A 21,656-nucleotide genomic window follows, 5' to 3' on the forward strand; every position below is an offset into this window, starting at 1 on the left:
ATTAGAGGATTAGTTCAAGATACAGCTGAACATTATTCTTATTCTTTCTATGAACAAACAGTGTTCAAATTTCCTAATTTCTTAATCAATATCTGTCAGAACTTATTTTAAGTTAAATGCTTATTTACTGGGGTATGAGAGTAGAATGGTAATTGGGAAAAGACAACCACATATCTGATATGGCCAAGAATGTCACTGAGAGTATATGAAAAAGAATAACTTCCAAAATTAAATTTCCCAGATGGGTTTTCCATAGTTGAAATATTGTAATCCCAAAGATAATTTTAATCAAACACGATTATTAAACAGTAAGGAATTACATATACTTCATTTAACCAGGTCAATAGTGTTTCTATTCATTAATCACATCCTGCAAATCAGTGTATTTCTATGCTGGGAATCCTGACTGCAGGTACCCCTCTTTCATGGCACTGACCACTTATTTACATACTTTACAGCAGGCATTTCTTTAGCTTTTACATGCATTTTCCTTCACTGGGATAAGCATTTGCTCTTCTTAAGAGTTGAACTCTCTAGTTAAAAAACAATGAATCCAAAATTTAGGAAAGGAAGAAGTTCAGTCCCTGAAAGGACACACTGAGGCTAACATGCTTGTAACACATTATCACACTGTGTAATGTTGTATGTTTTCCAATACTCCTTCCAGTAAGGTACTGAATATCCTGAGAGCTCCTGCTGTCATTTTTGAATGGAGAGCTGGGGAGAGCTTCTGATTTTACTCAGAGTTGTTAGGGTACCTGAAAGAGTTCATTCATTTCTCCCACCACGTGGGACCCTGAAGCCTTTGGGGACAGTAAGTTCACGTTGAGTGTTTGTACTGATGAATTCCCAACCTACTTTGTTTTAATTTACATTAAAAAGCCTCTACTCTCAAAGTACTGCATCATTAAGTTTATACAATAATTAGATATACAAATCTGGAAAGGCATGTTGAGTATCACTTGGCAACATTAACTTCCCCACTACATTCACACTGGAGATTTCAAAGTGCATATTAGTGAGAGGTATTGGTTCCTGCATAACAGAAGAAGTCAACGAAAGAATATTTAATTCACTGATTATTATTTTTAGTACATCCAGAGGACGTGATTTTTTTTTTTTTTTCATTTTACTTACTGGCTTCTTGCCATTGAGAGGAATAAAAATTAAAGGGAAAAACAATAATCAGTAAAACCCCAATCTCTTAAATGATTTAACAGCTTAGCTCGTGTACCAAACAACCACAATACAGGCCAGCAAACACAGCTTCCACCTCTATTTAGAATACATACTCTGACATAGTACTAAATGAAGAAAGTCCGCTTCACTAAGAACTGTCTTTAAGATTCAATGCGAATTCAAGAATTAAGAAAAATAAATAATTTTTGGTTACTCTTCTTTTTTTTGCTTTTTAGGGCAGCAAGTGCAGCATATGGAAGTTTCCAGGCTAGTGGTCAAATCAGAGCTGTAGCTGCCAGCCTGAGCCAGAGCAATGCAGGATCCAAGCCATGACTGTGACCACAGCTCACGGCAACGCCGGATCCCCCATGAGCAAGGCCAGGGATTGAACCAGCACCCTCTGGATAGTAGTTGCGTTCATTACCACTGAGACATGATGGGAACTACCTTTTTGATTACTCTTCGAATATAGAAAAACAACTGGCATCTTTGCATTATTATTTTTAAGCCACTTCAAACCAACACCACTCAAGAAAGATTTCCTTCCCCCAATGGTAATTTAGCTACAGCTTTAGCGGAAGAAAAAAAGGCAATTCTGACAGCAATCTGGTCAGGAGGGGTGGAGTTTCAGAGTACTGACCCACATAGGGCAGCTTTCTGAGCAATGTGGTAGCCACAAGTGTCTGTGCCCCTGGTTTTAGTTTTTCTTTAGTTTAGGAAAGGTTCCCCACATGTGTAACATTTACAGATAGGATCACTACAAAATCGAGTGCAGGTTCAAATCTGAGTTTTGTTTTGTTTCTTTTTTAGGGCCACACTTGCAGCATACGGAAGTTCCTGGCTAGGGGTTAAATCGGAGGTGCAGCTGCCAGCCTATGCCACAGCCACAGCCACGCCAGATCTGAGCTGTGTCTATGACCTACAGTGCAGCTCACAGCAACGCCAGAGCATCAACCCACTAAGCGAGGCCTGGTAACAAACCTGCATCTTCATGGATTCTAGTTGGGTTCCTAACCTGCTGAGCCACAAGGGGAACTTCCAGTGTTATCTTTTTTTTTAACATTATAAACTTCATAGCAACATAGGTGATATTTATCCAGCATATATTGTGACAGTGTTTTATTCTCCATAATTTACCTACTTTGGGCCATTTCAAGAATTTTACTTTCTAGATCATATATGATATTTTATTATGCTGATATGAATATGAAAATTAAATACATAGATTGATGAAAACATGTATGAAAGCAAAATAGCAATACAGAATTCCTAATTTATGCCAAATATTAATTTATCCTAAGTGCATAACTTTGTCTAGGTAGTTGTAGAAATGTAATACTGTAAAATTTTAAAGTTGGATATTTTTGTGACATTAAAAAAAAAACAAAAACCTGGATGCAGTTTTTTTTGAAGGGCCGCACCTGTGGCATATGGAGGTTCCCAGGCTAGGGGTCGAATCAGAGCTGTAGCTGCCAGCCTATACCACAGCCTATACCTATACCACAGTCACAGCAACGCCAGATCCAAGCCATGTCTGAGACCTACACCACAGCTCACAGCAACATCGGATCTTTAACCCACTGAGAGGCCAGGGATCGAACTGCGTCCTCATGGATGCTAGTCAGATTTGCTTCTGCTGAGCCACGACAGGAACTCCTACACCCAGATCTATTCCAAATATAAATAGCATGCTTCTGATATTATCTTAACATAACATTTTAGATTGTTACTATGGAAATAGGGGGCACATGGCACACTAAATAATAGGCTTTAGTTTCAGAACTACCCCGAAGGTTTTCTGGAGGTTTGTAGTTGTTGGTTTAAGAATATTTAAGAAGTCTGTAATTTTTACATACTAAACTATTTCAAGAAATAATTACTTAAATGAAGGACATAACCACATAAAAGGTGGGAAATGGAAAATCTGGAGGGCAGTGAGGTGAGGCAGGGAAAGCGAGATGACAAGGCTGGGGTGCTTACAGAAAGTGAAGGTCAAAGAACCAGGGAGTGTTCACCCATTTCTCCAAAGGTACAGTCACCTACCTGGGGACTAGTTCCCTGGGACACAACTAAATTATTCGCCTGAAGTGTTTTAAGTTTACCTATTAAAAACAGGCCACATTCTCCATTCCACACCCCAGGGCCCAGCATGGAGAGCCCTGCCTCTCTTGCCCTTTCTCAGTGGCATCTACTGACCTCTCAGGCCAGCATGACTGATGGGTTTTTTCACTTAAAGGTTTTATGCATGAGGACAACTTGAGGGCATTTCCAGACAAAGCTCTCTCCATTGCAGTTCATTAGGATGTTCATCTGTTAGTTTGGCCAAATTTTAAATTGTGGCACGGTCACACTGCTTCAAGAATACATCGACGTCACCAAAGGGCCCGGGCACTAAACAGGGAACAGAAACTATAGTTTCTATATTACTTGACAATACTGCATGTGTAGGAGATACTGTGTTTTAGAGGGCAAAGGATGCCACCTTCATCTCCTTTTGTCTTTTTTTTTTTTTGTCTTTTTTGCTATTTCTTTGGGCCACTCCCGCGGCATATGGAGGTTCCCAGGCTAGGGGTCCAATCGGAGCTGCAGCCCCTGGCCTACGCCAGAGCCACAGCAACGCAGGATCCGGATCCGAGCCGTGTCTGCAACCTACACCACAGCCCACGGCAACGCCGGATCATTAACCCACTGAGCAAGGGCAGGGATCGAACCCGCAACCTCATGGTTCCTAGTCGGATTCGTTAACCACTGCACCACGACGGGGAACTCCTTCATCTCCTTTTAAAGTGTTTTGTTTCTACACTTTAAGTGTCTCGTGTTAAACCAATCTGCTGTAAGACAGATACGGATTTAGAAAAAAGACAAGTTACAAGTTAGGTCCCTCACAGAGACTCATAACAGGAAATTTAAACATCTTAGGTTGCCTTCATCTATTTAGGATAGCATTTGATTCATTTATTATTTTTAAGAGATATATGCTATTACATAAAGCAAAGTTAACAATTCATTTGAATAGAGATGGTATCAACACATCCCTAAAATACTATTCTCCTCAGCTAAAACAAGAAAAGATCTTTCAAATTGAGTTAGTTGAGTCAAAATTAGTTTATTTTAGGCATGTAATTAAATTAAAAATTACTTTATTACTTAAAGATTGAAGCTATAAAAAATAAGAGGTTTAATCCAAATAATGTGAAAGTGAATTAATTTTCATTCTGGCTTTTATGTTTTTTTCCTTTTCAAATAATTTAGATTTGTTAATAGAAGTATTTGCAAATGGCTGTAAAAAACAAAACAAAACAAAAAAACAAACCTCTGATTTTGGAGTTCCCATTGTGGCTCAGCGGGCTAAGAGCCCGACTAGCGTCCATGAGGATATATGGGTTTGACCCCTGGCCTCGCTCAGTGGGTTAAAGGATCCCATGTTGCTGTGGCTGTGGTGCAGGCCTCAGCTGCAGCTCCGATTCAACCCCTAGCCTGGGAACTTCCATCTGCCGCAGCTGAGGCCATTTAAAAAAAAAACAAAAAACAAAAACCCTCATTTCGAAATTACAGGTAAATATAAATAGCAGGACAAAACAAATCTCTTTGGAGAATGATTCGTGGAAATACTGCCCTAGAACACTTTTTTCCTAAGAAGAAAAAGACTTTAATACATTTCCTCACTTCTCTAGAGGATAGTTGGCCTTTTTCTTTTTTTCTTTTTTTTTTCTTTTGATATTGCAAAATCTTCTCCAGCGCTGCTAAAAATGTAGAGATGGTGTAAAAGTAAGTGAATCTATGCCATTCTCACCAAGCTTTGGGAGCACACATCCCAGGGAGGGTGAGGTGTCCAGCAGGGCTAAGGAGACCACTGCTCCTATGGCAGCTCCTGATGCAGGAGGCAGTCGGCGGCTGCAAACATCCGACTGAAAGCCCGTCTTCAGCCTCACAGCTTCCAGTCGAGGATGTTTACAGCCGCTCACTGTCGCAGTGACACTTGTTGCTGTCTGGTTACCCTGGAGAAGGGTCCCTGAGATGGACAGGCCGTAGTTCTGCACAACAGTCTCCTCCAAAACCAGAAATATTCTAGAGAATGTCTCAGATTCAAAACCCAGGGCTTCATGTGTGTCTCTTATTCATCTACCTGATTCCTACAAAATTCTGTGACAATCTAAGACAGCATATGCCAATGGCATTCATCCATCACCATGAGCGACAAACACCACTCAGGCAATGGCAGAGTTACTTACTAGGACTCCCAAATGCATTACGTAATCAAAATCTTCTTTGAGTGAACGTGACAAGACATACAAATTAAATTATGCTAACAAGAAAAAGTGCACACTTAACATTAAACTCTACATTTAAGTGACCTTAGACTCTCAATGAAAATATAAAAGGACTATTTCAAACACTGTAAATTCTGACCAAAAAAGACTTACATACTGCTTTTATTTATTACTTTTGCTCTGAAGTTTGCTCCTGGAGACAACTTGTACAGTCAGCTGGTTTTTGAAAGAGTAAGCAACAAATTCAGGAGAGAAATAGAAGGAAAAGCAAAGGTCTGTAACAGGCACATATCAGTTAGTGGATCAAAGTTTCCCACTGGAAAAACACAGAACCCATCATTTGCGACAGGGTGACGTACATTAACTCCAGATCTGAATGTTTTGAATTCCACTCCCATTCTCTTATGAAAATAAATGAGGAAAACTGAAGGGTAATAAGTTCTATCAGTCACTGCTTTCCTGAAGTAATTCAAAACCCTTCCTTGCCTGGTGAAAGATTAAGCTGATACAGAGAAGTGGGTGTGCCTCTCCCTGAGATTTGTTTTTAGATGATGTTTCCATAAGGTTCTTAAGTTGCTCTGTTCGTGATACCAAACCCCAAACAAAAACAAAATCCACACAAATAGCATCTTGTTTACTGAAACAAACAAACGTGAAGAGCTCCATAAACCACTTTTCAAAGCAAAGGGTAACTCTACCCCATTAAGGTTAAGAAAGTTAATCTTTGAGGCAGCAGGTGAAAACAAGGCGAATTATGTTGTGGCCTTTCTCTTTATTAACTAAGGACTTTGAGCTATTAAAACTTCCTAGGGAACCACATTTTCTCAATGGGTCAAGTCACATAGGGGAACAAAGCAAACTTTATCAGTGCTGTGCAATTCTGCATTCCAGAAATTCTTAGTACTTGGCATTCATGTACCACTGCAGACGAGGGCTTGAGTTGGTTCACCAAACTCAGTCACAGCTTTCAACCTTGTGAACTCCCTTCCACAACACCCCCTTCTTATGACTTGGTCACAAATAGACAGGCAGGGTACTCTTTAATTAAAACAGATGAATACCAAGCCTTACACCCAAGAAGACATTGTATAGCAGTAACTGTTTACTAAAAGAAAATATTTTTACTCCCATAAATTTTTCTCCAAGTGACAGACCCCCTACTCCCCTTGGAAATCTTACCACTTTTCAATAATAGCTTTAAATTAAAAGTGACTAGTACCATCCAGGCAAACAAGTTCACCCAACAACTCGGTGCATATTGAAAGAGATAATAAACCTTTGCACAGCTTTGAAAATCCAGCCTTTGCTCAGTGCTCTATGAGGAAACGTTTAAAAATTCGCCAAATTAAAGCATGAAAGACCGTCAGATATTAGTTATAAGGGTTCATAAGTGGAAGGGCATTTAATAGGTATCAACAGAGAACTTCATGACCTGTATATACCAGCATCCTTTTTTAGCAAGACACTAGCTAGAGGAAATCTGTGTGAAAGTAAAGTAAAGCAGATTTATCTCAACAAGGTGCTAAACAATTTTGCCAGTTTCCTTGAGATTCAGTTATTTGTTTAAACTATTTGCTTGTTTGCTGGTCATTGAGCAGTACTGATTCCATTTGGAACGGCAATTCTTAAAATGAGAGGGTGACAGATTCTTCTGATCCCACATACCTGGCCTGCCTCTTACCCCATCCACCCTGTAATTCTTATTTGGAGTGGGGGAGGGTGCTGAGTGTATTTAGCAAAAACTGTAAAATGATTCTACTATACCTTCCTGGTAGAGAACCACTAATGTAGAAAGACGGAACTAAACAAATTTGCTCAAGACTAAATATCTTGCCACTATCTGAGAAATGTGACCCAAAAATCCACTAAAAAAACTCATGAAATGACAACAAACATGGCAAAATAAGATTCAATTGTGTCCAATATATCAGACCCCAACTTTTTTCTATAACCCTGGAAATGCTCACAGAAATCCATGTAGTTCAAAAGCACAGGGATCAGGTTGCCTTAGACCTGTTAAGACAAGGACCCTAAAAGTTTTTCCACCCACAAGTGCAGCTCTGGATATCTACATCCTAGTTAGGTTTTATAATCTCCACATATTAATTTAAACTATTTGAAGGATTAATTCCTTCTGATAGTAGACAGTATAGGACTGGCGTCAGATAAAGTTTACAAATTTTTCTTAGCTACCCTAAACCATTCAGTCTTGAACCCTCTTACTGACACTGTAGTCATAAATTTTCCTAAGCCATGCAAAACTAAGAACACCTTAAAATATTACAGCCACCCAAGCTCCCCGACTCCCTCTATCCCTAAACTCAATTCTCTGGATTTGGAGATATCCAAGTATGTAAATTAAATAGTCCATCCTTGAATGGTGAGATTTCAGGCACTTAGCAGCAGGGTGTGGAAGTTACCACAGCTTTATTTGTTGATTTATTTACTTATACCAGGACCCTCCTCTGGCCATGGAAAGGCCAAGGTTCTTGTGGGTCACCGACCCCAGGAGAGAATATGCTTCTCCCCCTGGCTCCACATTTCTCTCTCTCCACTCCACCTCCGGGTGTATGTCATAGCACTCGCAGTCCATGTCAGCACAGGGCCCGGTGTCTAGCCCCTGCTCTACATCCTTTCATCCTTGATCTCTCTGGGGACCAAGGTCCCAGACAATTGCCTTGATAGCACTGGCATTGGCCCCTATCCCTTCCTTCAGAAAATCCATCTAAAGACAAGGAACACAAGCGGTCTCTGCTTCCTTTGGTAGAAAGCCCACATAGAGCTGAAATGGAAGTAAAATAAAGGTACAAACAGAATTCTGCCCTTTAAAATTCAGCTTCACCTTCTTCTACTTTACACTTAGTAGTCCATAGTGTTTCTAGCCTAATTCAAAGGCTTCTAATTCTCATTATATTTCTTGCTAGGAACAAAGACAATGAAACTTTTTCTTTTTGTAATTAATAGAAATACAGACCTACCTGGTCCTTTGCCTCTTGAAAATGTCTGAAGGCTACAGGAATTTACTGGGAAGAATTTCCTATGGGTTGTACACACACAGAAAACCAGGAAACTCAAATTCTAGGAAGAAAAGCATTGTCTGGGATAGTACAGAGCTTGCAGAGTTATAACGAGTACAATCTCTTCTACTCTAGAAATTAATCTAAGCATTTGTTGTTCCATTCACATTCTCTAGGAATTAAGCTAGATAAACTGTGTGTATTCAAGCTTGTAGCCTTAACTTTAACATAAGATGTTTGCTGTTTTCCAAGCAATGCCTATGCACAGGCTCGTTTTCTCCCTGCCATGGTATGACGAAGCCTTCACTGTCACTGTCACTACACTCATGGGACATTAGTTTTGCAGAACTGGAATCTCATCTCCCACTCACTCTCCTATTCTGATATTTTCCTTATTGTAAGCTCTTCTGAAACATCTGTGGAGTTGGGGAGGGTGTTGGTTTGACTAAGTAGGAGACAGTTAATGATGAGTCAAAAAAAAATTTGTGTTTTCATTTAAATTGGGCATAAAAAATGAATAAATAAATAAATAATCTTCAGAGTAGAAACAACCAGATCCTTTGGGAGAAAACTACTTAGTCACTCATTCATTCATCATATATTCATTCATTTGCTAAATCCTCCTTTAAAATGACACCCACTGACAATACAGGCCAGGGTTCCCAATTAAGGATCTCTCCAGGCTTATCAGAGTTTTAGGTTGTTCTTCCCCACCTCTCCCCTACCCCCACCTGTCCGAGCCCCTCCTCTCCTACTTTGGCTGCATCCCCGCTAGGGAGGGGGATTCCAGGGAGTAGGGGCATCCAAGCCTCTGGGTGATCAGGGACTTTCCATCCATCCCACTCCTCCCATTTCTCCCAGTCAGCAATTCCCAAGCTGCAGCCCTCAGACCACCTGTTGACCCAGCTCCTCCTCCTCAGGGGCTCCCACCCACCCCTAAGATGCCCCTCAAAGAGCATTTCTCATGCGGGAACATTCTCCTATTCTTGTTGAAAAAGAAGATCCTATTTCTAAAGGAACATTAGGTGAATTTAAGATGTATTTCATAGTAATTTTAACTACATGGCAGAATTCAGAATTCAAACCAGAACTTACTTTATTTTTTTAAAATCATAGTTATTCAATTATATCATTATTAAAACATATTTACAAAGTTATGCAATGATACAGAACATTAGCTATCCTGGCAAGCTGAAGAAAAGCCAAGAAAAAATGATATGTATGATATAAATATACATACATGATTTTTTTCTTTCTACTTTTCTGTATTTTACAAGTTTTCTTTACTGTGAATATTTTAATACAAATATTTAGATAATATTGACCCCTTTGAGACACAGGGATTGGAATCTCTCATATTTCAAGTAATGGAGAGAGTACCAGACATTTTTCAAAAACAGTTTTCTATCGCGATAAACCTTTGAAAGGAGGGAAGGTTGCATAAGGCTCTTCCCTGAAGGCTGGGATTCTATCTTGATCACTACTTTGTCTGCTGGAGCAGCCCTAAGGTGCCTTAGGTGATCAACACATACTGGCTGAATGTTTAAAATGTTGACAGGGAGATTCTTTAAAAACATACCTTATTTCCAATTATCCAGCATCTTTCTTTTGAGACGTTTATGAGCTCCCAGCTCTGTAAAAAGTGTCTTTTCTCCCCCTTTAAAAGTGATAAAATAGACAAGAGTTAATAATTGGTTCACATTCTGAGGCGGAGCTACAGTGTGAAGATGTGATTCCCTATCCTGTGGTTCAGGGGAGCTGTTTTAAGACTGGCTGATGCTTCTGATGAGGTGGAGGACTCGGGCCCCGGGCCCTTTTGAGAGATGACCACCGTGGACAGGCCTCTGCCCATCATAGAGCCTATTTTCTGTGAAGGAAACTAGTGGTGGTTCACCATACCCCACAGCTCTTCTGAGAAGTGACTGAGAGAGGAACGTCAAAGTACCAGCTACATGTTAGTTATTCTCATTATTACCTTCCGACTAGGATCATGTTCAAGCAGATTCATCACCACAGTGTTTACTAATGGCAAGAAACGACTAATGTCATTTAGGCCTTTAAATGTGCTGTGTGCTCGCTATGTGCACTAGCTCCGTGCTCTCATGTGACCTCACTGGACATCCATTTTCTCAAATTAGAGGGCAAATCAGATTCTCTCTCAAATCCTTCTAGCTATAAAATCCTCTGACTCTAATTCCTTCATTACTTGCATTCGGGAGGTAGGGGTGAGAAATTAAGAGTGGGAGATGGTCAGAAGGATTTTTTAAAAAACTAAACATACACAAATCACACACTTGCCTTAACTAGTGTGATTTTTCTTAGTACAAAGAAGCACCAATAACCCTGAGTTCACTTCCCACACCCACACATTTTCTAAAAAAGCAGACTACAGAACAGTTGCGAATATATACACACAGTAGTTAGTAGCTGACTTATGAAGCTTTCTATGGAAGGATCTAATTGTCTCCCATACTGTGTAGCATGGGCCTAGGCAGCAAGTTCGAAGAGAAAAGACACACCTGTAACTTACACCTGTGGCAAACAGTGACAGAAGACTTCTATTCAGACTCCAACCATGCAATGAAGTTACAAGACCGCCACACCATTCTGTACAGAGAATGGGCAACTTCACTTGAAATGGCTTGCTGCATCTCAAAGTCAAAGACAATTTCATCAGTTTTCCTGCCAGTTAATGTTCGACTTGCACTGTTTTGGGCTGACAGCAGCTTAGCTGCTCATGTAAAGATTTTCTAGATTTTCAACACAATGACAGTAAATTTATAAGATAAAAACCATACTTCAAAGAACACTCATTAAAAAACTCATGAAATAATTCCATCCTATTATATCCCCCTAATTAATATGTATCCACAGCAGGTTTGTGCTAAATTTGAACCACAAGGGAGAGCTGATGATGGAAATGCAGTGTGACTAGCCCTAATTTCATTTGTAGATATAAGTATCAAGAACGAAGGTAAAGTGCTCAGGTGAACTGAACAGCCGCAGAAGCAACAGTGACAAACCACCAACCACTGTTTTGCTCCTCTTGCTTTTAGGGAGGAAAGAGAGTCTGAGAAAGCAGGGGATAGTTTCCATTACTTTCCAGAGACTCAGGTTCCACTTCTGCCTAATTCTAAGAAAACGTGGTGGAGGGGTAATCTAGGACTCCAAACGGGGAACATCTGAGGAACACTGGAGAAAAATAAAAATTTCCACAACTGTAGAAAAGGATGGACAAGTGGGGGAAAACCTGATAAGTGAAAAAAAGAGCAAACAATAAAGAAAAGCTCCCTTTCCCCCTTTCTATTGCCTAAGGGCAATTTATTACTGATTTTTATTAAAAAAATTTTTTTTGGTCTTTTTAGGGCCATATCTGCAGCAAATAGAGGTTCCCAGGGTAGGGGTCGAATTGGAGCTGTAGCTGCTGGCCTATGCCACAGCCACGGCCACATGGGATCTGAGCTGCATCTGTGACCTACACCACAGCTCATGACAATGCTGGATCTTTAACCCACTGAGCAAGGCCAGGAATTGAACCTGCATCCTCACAGATGCTAGTCAGATTTGTTTCTGCTGAGCCATGATGAGAACTCCTATTACTGATGTTTAAATGTTTGTTATTTCCAGAACTTAAGTTACTGCCACACAATGATTAAGAAAAAATTTACTTTGTTTTACTGATAGAGATCCAAGTAAACCTGTCAAGATGAGGACCCTCTTTGGGAACTGAAAAACTATTAAAAAATAAATTTCTTCAAATCAGTACTTTTATCATTTAGATTAGCTTAACATCTTAAAATTTAAGCTGGGTATTTTTCATAAATGCTACTGAACAGTGTACCTCCCTATAAGGAGCAGGAGAAAGAGAGACTTCAAGGGGCCATAAAATGAATTATCAGGAAGTTTAAGGGTAAAACTAACTGTAGACTTCAGATTTTCTGGAAGCATCACAATTTCAATAATTATGTCTCAACATGATTGTAAATCAGTAGAAATACTTTCAGACCTGTGATCTGACCAAGTAAAGTCATTAGAGATGATTTAACAACATCCTCCAAATCCTAAATTCCCAAAAGAATTAATCTTGGCTTTACATTTTATGGAACAGAAGTGTCACACTTTCATTTTACCTAAACTATTAGGAGGATTTATATACACAAGAATAGTACTTTAAAGCCACTTAAAAAAAAAAAAAAAGTTGATGCATCTGACTTAGTCTTTGAAAACATTCATTAAAAAAAAACAAAAAAAAAAACTACTGCATTGGTTGGCATTCCGGAGCCTGAAAGTCCTAACTTTTCTTATTTTTTCTAAAGTGCTTCTTAAAATTGCCTCTGGTATTTTAAAATGTGCTCAGAAGTCTTAGAGCTCCAGCAGTTTTTTTTTTTAACTAATAAAATAAACACAGCAATTGAGGACCTGCAGTTCTACTAACAGTCCTGTTTGTATTCTGAGCCCTGTCCACAAAGGCTACAGAGAAAAATACCCAGTATAAACAAATATTACCTAGATACCAGTGGCATCTCAGAGCAGCACAAATGCAAAAGGGAGAAATTTTCCACTCCCACCACCACGCTTAACTCCCTGGCAAACCTCGGGTCAGGCACAAGGGGGTGAAACTGCCTCCGTTTTAGTGAGGGTAGCGGGTGGTATGGATGTGAAGCAAATCACTAATTCATTTTCTTCATTTTTTCACCCTCAATGCCTCTTTTCTTTCCCCTGGTGTCTCTCTCCTTTCTCTGCATTCCCTACTTTTAGCTGTGCTCTCAACTTCCACCCCCAATGCTACAGGAATGGCAGGGCTGTCCTTCAGTCTCCTTGCTTACCATCAGTCTCTAAACTTTATCCGTACAGCCACAGACACCACGGAGCAACAATTTTCCAAGTAATCTCCACAGGAGGGCTAAGAGAGGGAATGAAGTGTGCTGGGGTTAAGACTGGGAAAAAATGTCTTCCCTGGTATTAGGAACACCCAAACTCACAGCTGAGAAAGAAGCTGAGCCCTCTGGGAAAAGCAGCTGAAGTCCCAGAAATGCTAGGACGGGTGAGGCCAAGAGGGTGATGCAGCTCAAGAGAATCCCAGGGAGCCAGCACCACCCTCCTCCAGGGCTGATAGGCAGCTGTGGTCCGAGGTGAGGATGCTTCAGTCATGACCATCGAGTCCCAGGACAGAGGAGTGCCTTTCCCAATTTAACCACAGCTGAAAATGGAGAAAGGAGACTGTGTTGCCTTTTGCAACTGGGCCCAATGGAGTCTCTGATCCTTTCCATGTAGACTCATCCTCCCCAAACTCTTGTCCACCTTTTTGTCAGTTTTTAGCACTGTGTCAACGTATCCCCTTTGCCTCAAGGCTACCCTAAATTAAAACTCTGTGCCTTAGTATTCGCAACTGTAAAATGATAATGTGACTGCAGTAATGACAGCGTTAAGAGGACTTAATAAACTAACACTTGTGTTAGAAAAATGTTCGGCACGTGATTTAAGAATCTATTAGGATAAAAATAATAAATTATCTGGGAACACATATATCTGGATTCAAATGACAGAAAGCTCTTCATGATGGCAAAAGAGACTTCAAACAGAAAGGAAGAGCAAATATATTGATTTTTGTCACTATGGGTCACCAGTCCAGTAGTGTTACTGAGAGAGGTTGCCTAAGGAACCAGGCTTTATCTTAATGTTCTGTATTAAACCAATTCCGGCCTGGTCCTGAGACACTTACATATCTTGGTAGAACTACATCTGTAAACCACAGATTACAAAATGGAAGTGTGAGAGTTCACACTCAATCTAGGATATCCTGAATCTGACCATTCAGAACTGCAGTCATTTGCATTCTTTAGTATTATGTAGATAGTATCATTTAAGAGGCTTCATTATATATTCTAAGAAAATGACAGAGTTTGAAGTTAAATGTTTAAGGGAAACGGGCTTATTTTATTTTGAAGGTGGGACAATAATGAAATGAAAAGGACAGCTGGAAGTTGCAAAACAAAACAGAAAAAGAAAAAGAAAAAAGACAGGGCAAGATGGAAGGCGGGAAGACAATGAGAAAATAAGGTCAGCTTCATGAAATGAGGCGCTCTCCCATGCTTGCGATGTGTGAATAAATAAGTGCCATAATGACTGCAAAACTTATTATAAACAGGGAACAAAATGCATTGCAAACATGGAGCTACATATTTGAAAAGTATAAAATTATCTCGTAAACAGAAAAACCCTCGTTATAACTTGAGCTTCCCTACTTAAGACAAAACTGTTTTTTTAAAAGGGGAGTCTCTAAGGTAAATTACTCCAAATTGGCAATTCCGTATTTTAATTTTTCTATAAACATGCAGCAGAAAGTGTAGCTACTTTTCCATGATCACTAGAAATACTAATTCAGAAACCTGTAAGACAGTTAACAACGTTAAAATTTTCCATAGATTGACTTCATAAGTTTAATACCCAGAAATACTAACCTTTCAGCAGATGTTCTCTAGGTGATGGTAGTAAAATATTAAGCTTTAAGAAAGAAATATATTTGATTTTTTAACAAATATATCACTTATAATGAAAGAAAATACCACTCAGAGCAATTCAAGGGATATAGTTTGCTAAAAAATAAATTCCTTGGATCTTTGTCTAATAAAGTGTATTAGCACTGATAGTTTTAATCTACACAAATGGACTTGTTTTTCAAAGTTTATTATGCTAAAATATATACTGCTGTAGTGTTGAGCTTCTCTAAATTTTAGCATCAAACCTTGAAGACTTCTAACTTCTGCCAGAAGGAAAGCATGCCTCAACTAAGCAAGAAATTTCCATTACTCCTAAATTAAGAAGACACACCCCATACAACTAATGACAGGAAAACATTTCAATTCAAACTTCTGACACTATCCAGCCTGAAGCAAAATTAAAAAAAAAAATACAAAAATAAAACACAACTCTCATTTTTAGGAAAGAAACTCTTGCTAAATAAGTAGCAATTATGCTGAAGAATTTATATGCTAAGCACGACTGAATGTAAAAACACCAGAGCAGTCAACCATAGCCTTAGCACTTTGAGTCTGATTAACAGAATGAACTTCCAAAGGTCAATTAAATGTCAACACACTTTAAAGGGATATTCTTCTTAAGTCTGGTCAGGGTATAATAACACCTCACAACTTTGGGGTACCCTTCTTAAATTCAGAGTAATATGAATGGGATATATCACAAACAACGCAGACTTGCATGCCAGCAATCAGATTACTATAGAAAGTCATCTAGCATCTGTCTGAGAGTTTTGACTATGTTAATGTTTTCCAAGTCATGAAATGATTACAAAGAAAACAACTGTATTTGTTATACAGCACTAGCCAAAGACAACAAAACGCAAAGTAAATCACACATGTTAGGTACACACAATAGCTGATTTTACGTATTCCATCAGAGGCAGTCATTCACAGAGATAACCCTTTACTGGCCCTAACACACCTTCTTGCTAATTCACAGCCCCCCAGCCTTCCTCAAATGCTTGTGGTTAAAAACCTTACCCAAAACGGTACATGGCATTCCCAAGGTACCCAGTTTATTATTTAGAAATCTGTGGGACAGAACAAGCCCTGAAGGCCCCCAGTGCCCATTCCTGACATTTTCATCCAGGGACTCAGGAAGAGCCCTAATCCTATCCCACGGAAGGAAGGCCAAGTTGTCCTAGACCTTCAGAATGAGGAAAAATCACGAGCATCATCTTGCCCAACTCTCTCCACATTCACAGCTCAGGACACGTGGAACCACAAAGGCAGAGCAACCTGGCTTGGCTCCTTGGCTCCCAACTAGAGGGCAACTTGCTCCCAACTAGAGGTGGGAGGTGAAAATGAGTAGATTCTGGATGGTTTAAGGGGAGGCATCACTAGAAGGAAACAGTATGTGCTGGTGGCTGAGGCTGCCGTGTTCCAGGGGCCATGGGGAAAAAGTGTCTAGAGCAGGACTGGGACTCGGATTTTCAGAGCAGGGAGGAGGGACAGATCAAAGGAATTTTAGAAAACTGATACAAGGACAGCTAAGGCGAACCTAACGATACAAGAGAGAATGGATGTGGGGTGAAGGAAAGATTCTAGCTGCCTCACAGGGGCTTAGTAATATTAATACCTTACAGGGCTATTGCAAGGAACTAGTGAGCTGATGCAAGGAAAAGCACTTTGAAAAGTCTAAAGGCTCTAGAAAATAAAGATGCTTTTGAAAGACTGGAGCAGAGGGGTAGTGAGGAGCAGGAGATGCTCTAATCATGGCCTCCGTGTCTTGAGGACAGATACTTTTCTGAAAAGGCAAATTTAGAGTTGAATTCTGGATCTATTCTAATGGGGTCAGAGATAGAAATCTTCAATAATCCCAAAAGCCAGATCCCATGGGGTGAGACAGCTGTACCCCTTAAGTCCCTGTAGGTTGAGGATATTCCTGGTACCCAAAGCCAAATCCAGGGTTACAATGTGGAAGCAGACCACATAATCCAAGTTTCTCCCTGAGTCAAAAAAGTATCTAAAGTGCCAAAGAAAGTGATACAAAAAGGGAGAAGAGGAGGGGACACAGCACCTGAGTCAGCCAGGCTGTAAGCAGGCACTGCAGCTGCAGCTGCACCTGCTCCCCCCAACTCCACAGTGAGCTTCCCTGTGTCCACTTCTCTGCTCTGCCTTCCTCTCTGTCCCTCTTCTACAGCAACTCTCCAGGGCTAAAAAAGGAATTTTGAAAAGTTACTGTAATAAATTAAAAACGACACATATGGAGTATATACTGAGGGACAATTATTAGCTGTCACTAATTTGTACCTTACATAATTTATAATCTTACATAATTCCCCAAACAACTCCCCATGAGGCAGGTACCATTATCCTCATTTTTCAAGGAAGGAAACCAGAGCTTAGAGAGTCATCTAGGCAGTAAATGGCAAAGCCAGAATTTGAATCAGGTGTGGTGGAGACCTCAGCCTGTGCTTTGAATCTTTCTCCTGAACTCTCCTCTTTTTTCCTCAATAAACATGAAAATCCTCACATGTGTCAGCGATTTTTTTTTGTCTTTTTGTCTTTTTGCCTTTTCTAGGGCTGCTTCCTGAGGCATATGGAGGTTCACAGGCTAGGGGTCTAATCGGAGCTGTAGCCACCGGCCTGCACCAGAGCTACAGCAACTCAGGATCCAAGCCGCATCTGTGACCCACACCACAGCTCAGGGCAATGCCGGATCCTTAACCCACTGATCAAGGCCAGGGATTGAACCTGCAACCTCCTGGTTCCCAGTCGGATTCGTTAACCACTGTGCCACGACGGGCACTCCAATGTCAGCGATTTTAAGGATAGACATGTTATAGGAGCCCGTACATGGGGCTGTACATGAAAGTTCTAATAAGAGGGCAAGGGCTTGGGTTCAGCCACACATTTCTCTGCCAATTACCAGCCTTGGGACTAAAATCTTCCAATGTAGGTGCTGCACTGTGTCCAGCAGACAGCTTTCCATTCAGCATTCTTGCTCTGTGCTCTCCCAGGCCTCCTGTCCCTTGGGGTCCTTTCCCAATTATCTGGTTGAAACCTTATCTGGACAGTTGAAGAGGAGGCCGCTAGGACTGGGCCTCCGCAGATCACACAGGCTGGGAGGGGACGGATCCCATAGCGGGAGGGGTCTCAGGCCTTGTGCCCCAAGGCAATCCTAACTCTACTAGTAGGTGGGTTCCGGGTTTGCTTGCACAGCAGCCGACAGGGTTGGGGTGGGGGGTCTGAGTTGCCACCCCCCATGCCCACAGGGCCCCACTAAGAGATGAACGGTAAGTGAGCAGAGCAGTAAGCATGTGGGGAGGAAAGCAACAGCTGCCCCTTAAACTTTGGCAAGAAAACTTGAATTCTCAAAACTTGGTGTGATAAACTCTCATTCTGGGAGGTTCCAGTTAAGAGTAGATTCCAGGTTCTGCTCACAGACATTCTGATTCTTCAAGGGTTGGAAAGTGCCTGGAGTCTGAAGTTTTGCAAGAACTACAGAAGATTTGGATACAGGGCCCTGACCTTCTGCAGGGCTGCTCAACCAGCAAATCGGCTCTGAGAAGAACACACATTCTACAAAGACAGCTTGTTGTTCACATAGCAATGCTAGGTTCTGAGTTGAGTGGTCACTTTTAAATAAGGACACTAGGCTTTCCAGAAGCTTCCAGGCTCACAAATGTTGGGGACTTAGTTTTCTGATGTCACCAAATAAACTATTACACAGGCCTTTCAGGAAAAACAGAGTATCTCACACATGAGGCAGTTTACACAGGACCTCTCCCCACACACAGCACTTGTCTGGAATGAAGATTTTCTTGGCAAGATGCTATTGCCAGTGCTTACTTTCTACCTGGTGTAAGATCGGAGATGATTTTCTCACTGCAAATTCAGGCGATTTCGAAAGGTACACTTTTCTCCATGCAACTGAACTGCACTGAAAGGTTTATCCCATACTATTTAAAAAATGAGTTGCACAACCAGACAGTGAAATATTAAGGATACGACTAGGCCATTTAATTAGACATTCTTTCACAATGCAAGCAACTACTGATTTTTAAAGAAACAGTCCTTTTCAAAGGTTTGTGTTCTTCAAAGAAAGCTAGGTCATAAGATGTATTATGTTAAATCAATATTGCTATCTTTCTCCTAGAAACTCTATCTGTGTTCTTTGTCTCTTTTCCAAATCTGTATCCCTATTTTAAGCTACAAACTTTCAGGCTAGATACTGAAATTAAGCTCAGTTTTTCTGCCAAATCTTTCTTTGATATTTTCTTTCTTTCCTCTAAAGCAGGATAATAATTTTCTTTAAGGATGGGCAAGAAGAATTGTTATTTTTATTTGAATGCCCGGTATATTATTCAGCAAATATTTGTTGAGTATCTATACTTATGCATTTACATTTTTTAAAAAGTCAATTTTTGTTGTTATAAGCTCCATGAGCAGAAAAAAAAATGCCCAATGGAGCGCCTGACATCTAGAAGGCACTGCTTTATCATTGAGAGAATAAAATAACTTCTCCTGTCTTCAGTACTGACAAATCTACGTTTCACAGTTGAGAGAATTTTGGTTGGGGACAAGGTTTGATTTCACTTTGCATGGAAAATATGCAGGTTATCAAGATAACCAAAAGTTCACACTCCACTGTATTGCAAAACTTGTGAAAACATTGTTTCAATACCATTGCCCGACCAAACCTTTAACATTAATAATTTATCAAAATTATACATGCCACTGACACATCCCAACAAAGAAGATTATGTAAGTGAGCCGTTTTGGCGTCAGTGATACTGAACACAGCAGCTATTTTCAATCCTTCATTAAAATTAGATCAAGATGTACTTGCATTGTGTCACCGTTCCTGTAAGGAAGATTTACATTCGTTTACGATTTACTTTGGTCCTAAATCTCTTTCCCACTGCCCCCACACAAAAGTTTTCAGTGGAAGGAAGCAACACAGAAACACAACAACAAAAAACAGCTGCCCTGTTTACTCCATCTTATGTATAAGCAAAGCCCCGTTCTCTCCACCCCAAACCGCATCCAAAACATGAAGGAATTGCTGGGGACACCTGCCACTTCACCCTCTGGCTTGGTTCTCTGTCCCGGGCCTGGTCCCTACAACTTCGAATGGGGCGGCAAAGCGGACGGTCCTGGGAAGCACTTTAGAAAAGTGATGGACAGTTGATTTTTCACCAAAAGCAACCTTCGAATGCTTATGTCCAAGAACGTGACCCGCAAGTTACTTCTGACAGGCTGGAGGGTGGGCGCGGGCGCTCGAAAGCGTACCCTGGCCAGCGCCCCTGAGTGCGCCCGCCACAGAGGCCCGGGAAAGTCCCCAGGCGGGCGCGCTCCAGGGGCGGGAGGACGCGGGGCCCGAGCTCCAACCCTCGCAGGGCTGCTACGAACCCCCGCCCCCCTCCCAGTTCCCACGGACTTGCGTGCGCCAGCACGCTCCCCACGCCGCTTGCAACTCACCGCGGCCCCGGGCCTCCCCGCGGCGGACGCGCCGCCAACTTTTCCCGGCTCCCGGTGCCCGCTCGGCGGCCGACGGCCCTCCGGCCGGAGGTGCGCGAGCGGGCCGGGGCCGTATGGTCTCCGCGGCCTTGGAGCGGCCGCCGGGCGCGGCCGAAGGCGCCGTCCCGCGTCTGCCGCCCTCGCGCGCTCTTTGTGTCCCGCGCCGCCCGCCGCCCCCGACAGCTGGCCGGCCCGCGGCGCCCGTGCGCGGCCCCGCCGGCGGAGCGGCCGGCGCAGGATGCAGAGGAGGGCGCTGGCGGAAGCTGTCTCGGAGTGGCCGTTCTGCGGACGCAGAGACTGCCCGGGACACGGTCGCCCCAACCGGTGCGCCTCGGCTTCAGGACCTCGCGCCGCCCGCAGGCCGGGTCGGCCCGGCGCCCGCTCCGCCGCCCGCGCGCCCGGTCGGCACCCAGCCCGCCCCGCCCCTGCCGCTCCCTCCAATGAGCTCGGCCAGCAGGGCCCAGCTCCGCCCAATCCGGTGCCCGGGTAGGGCGGCCCTAGGGCAGCCAATCGGAGGCTACTCCGGCAACACACCCGCCCCGATGCCCGCGACCCAGGCGCTCAGAGCTCCGCACCCGGACGCGACCCGGCGGCTAGAGCGAGCCGCTGTGCCTCCGAGTGCAGGTCTGTCGGGGGAGGTCGGCTCTCGCCACACTATGTTAAAACGCGAGGCCAAAGTGGAAACGCTGGACGCCCAGCTTCTAAAGGTCATCCGAACCCCTTCTGTGAACTTAAAACTGCTTTTCTGTGAAAGTTCACCTGTAAAAGGGAGCGGCATCAGCACGATGTAGCCTGCGGGCTGCACTTGTCAGACCTCTCCTTTTCCCTGGGACTTTCCTCTGAAATGTCCCCCGGGCCGCTCTCAAGGTGCTTCTTGCTTGCTGAGTACTTGTGTTCTTAATCAAATCACCAGGACGCCAGGGATTTGAAAGGGAGGCTAGTTTCCATCCTGTTCCAAAACTCAGGCGATCTTGGCAGCGCCAGCTTTTTAATTTTGCTGAAAGAAAATAGCATTGTAAAATAAAAATATAGGACTTTTGTATGCAAGTCGTCTTTACTGTGAACTCTATTTCTGTAATAAAGTCACACAGTCTTCAATGGAGGTTGAATGGAATAGCTGAGTAGAATACTAAATACATAATATGTATACATAGTATATATAATGTATAATATTAACACATAGA

General features: G+C 42.1%; 1 protein-coding gene across 1 annotated transcript in view; it reads right to left on the reverse strand.

Moving 5' to 3' along the window:
- LOC125120635 (collagen alpha-1(I) chain-like) overlaps positions 1–21,656 on the reverse strand; it is a 106,462-nt gene that overhangs the window by 38,529 nt on the left and 46,277 nt on the right. The window contains exons 4-6 of the mRNA XM_047769136.1: positions 20,434–21,032; positions 10,047–10,124; positions 8,429–8,528 (exon numbers count right to left, since the gene is read on the reverse strand). Of these exons, the coding sequence (XP_047625092.1) occupies positions 8,429–8,528; positions 10,047–10,124; positions 20,434–21,032 (777 nt within the window). The remainder of the gene's footprint in view (positions 1–8,428; positions 8,529–10,046; positions 10,125–20,433; positions 21,033–21,656) is intronic.

Source organism: Phacochoerus africanus, chromosome 2, assembly GCF_016906955.1.
Source record: "Phacochoerus africanus isolate WHEZ1 chromosome 2, ROS_Pafr_v1, whole genome shotgun sequence".
Lineage (NCBI taxonomy): Eukaryota > Metazoa > Chordata > Mammalia > Artiodactyla > Suidae > Phacochoerus > Phacochoerus africanus.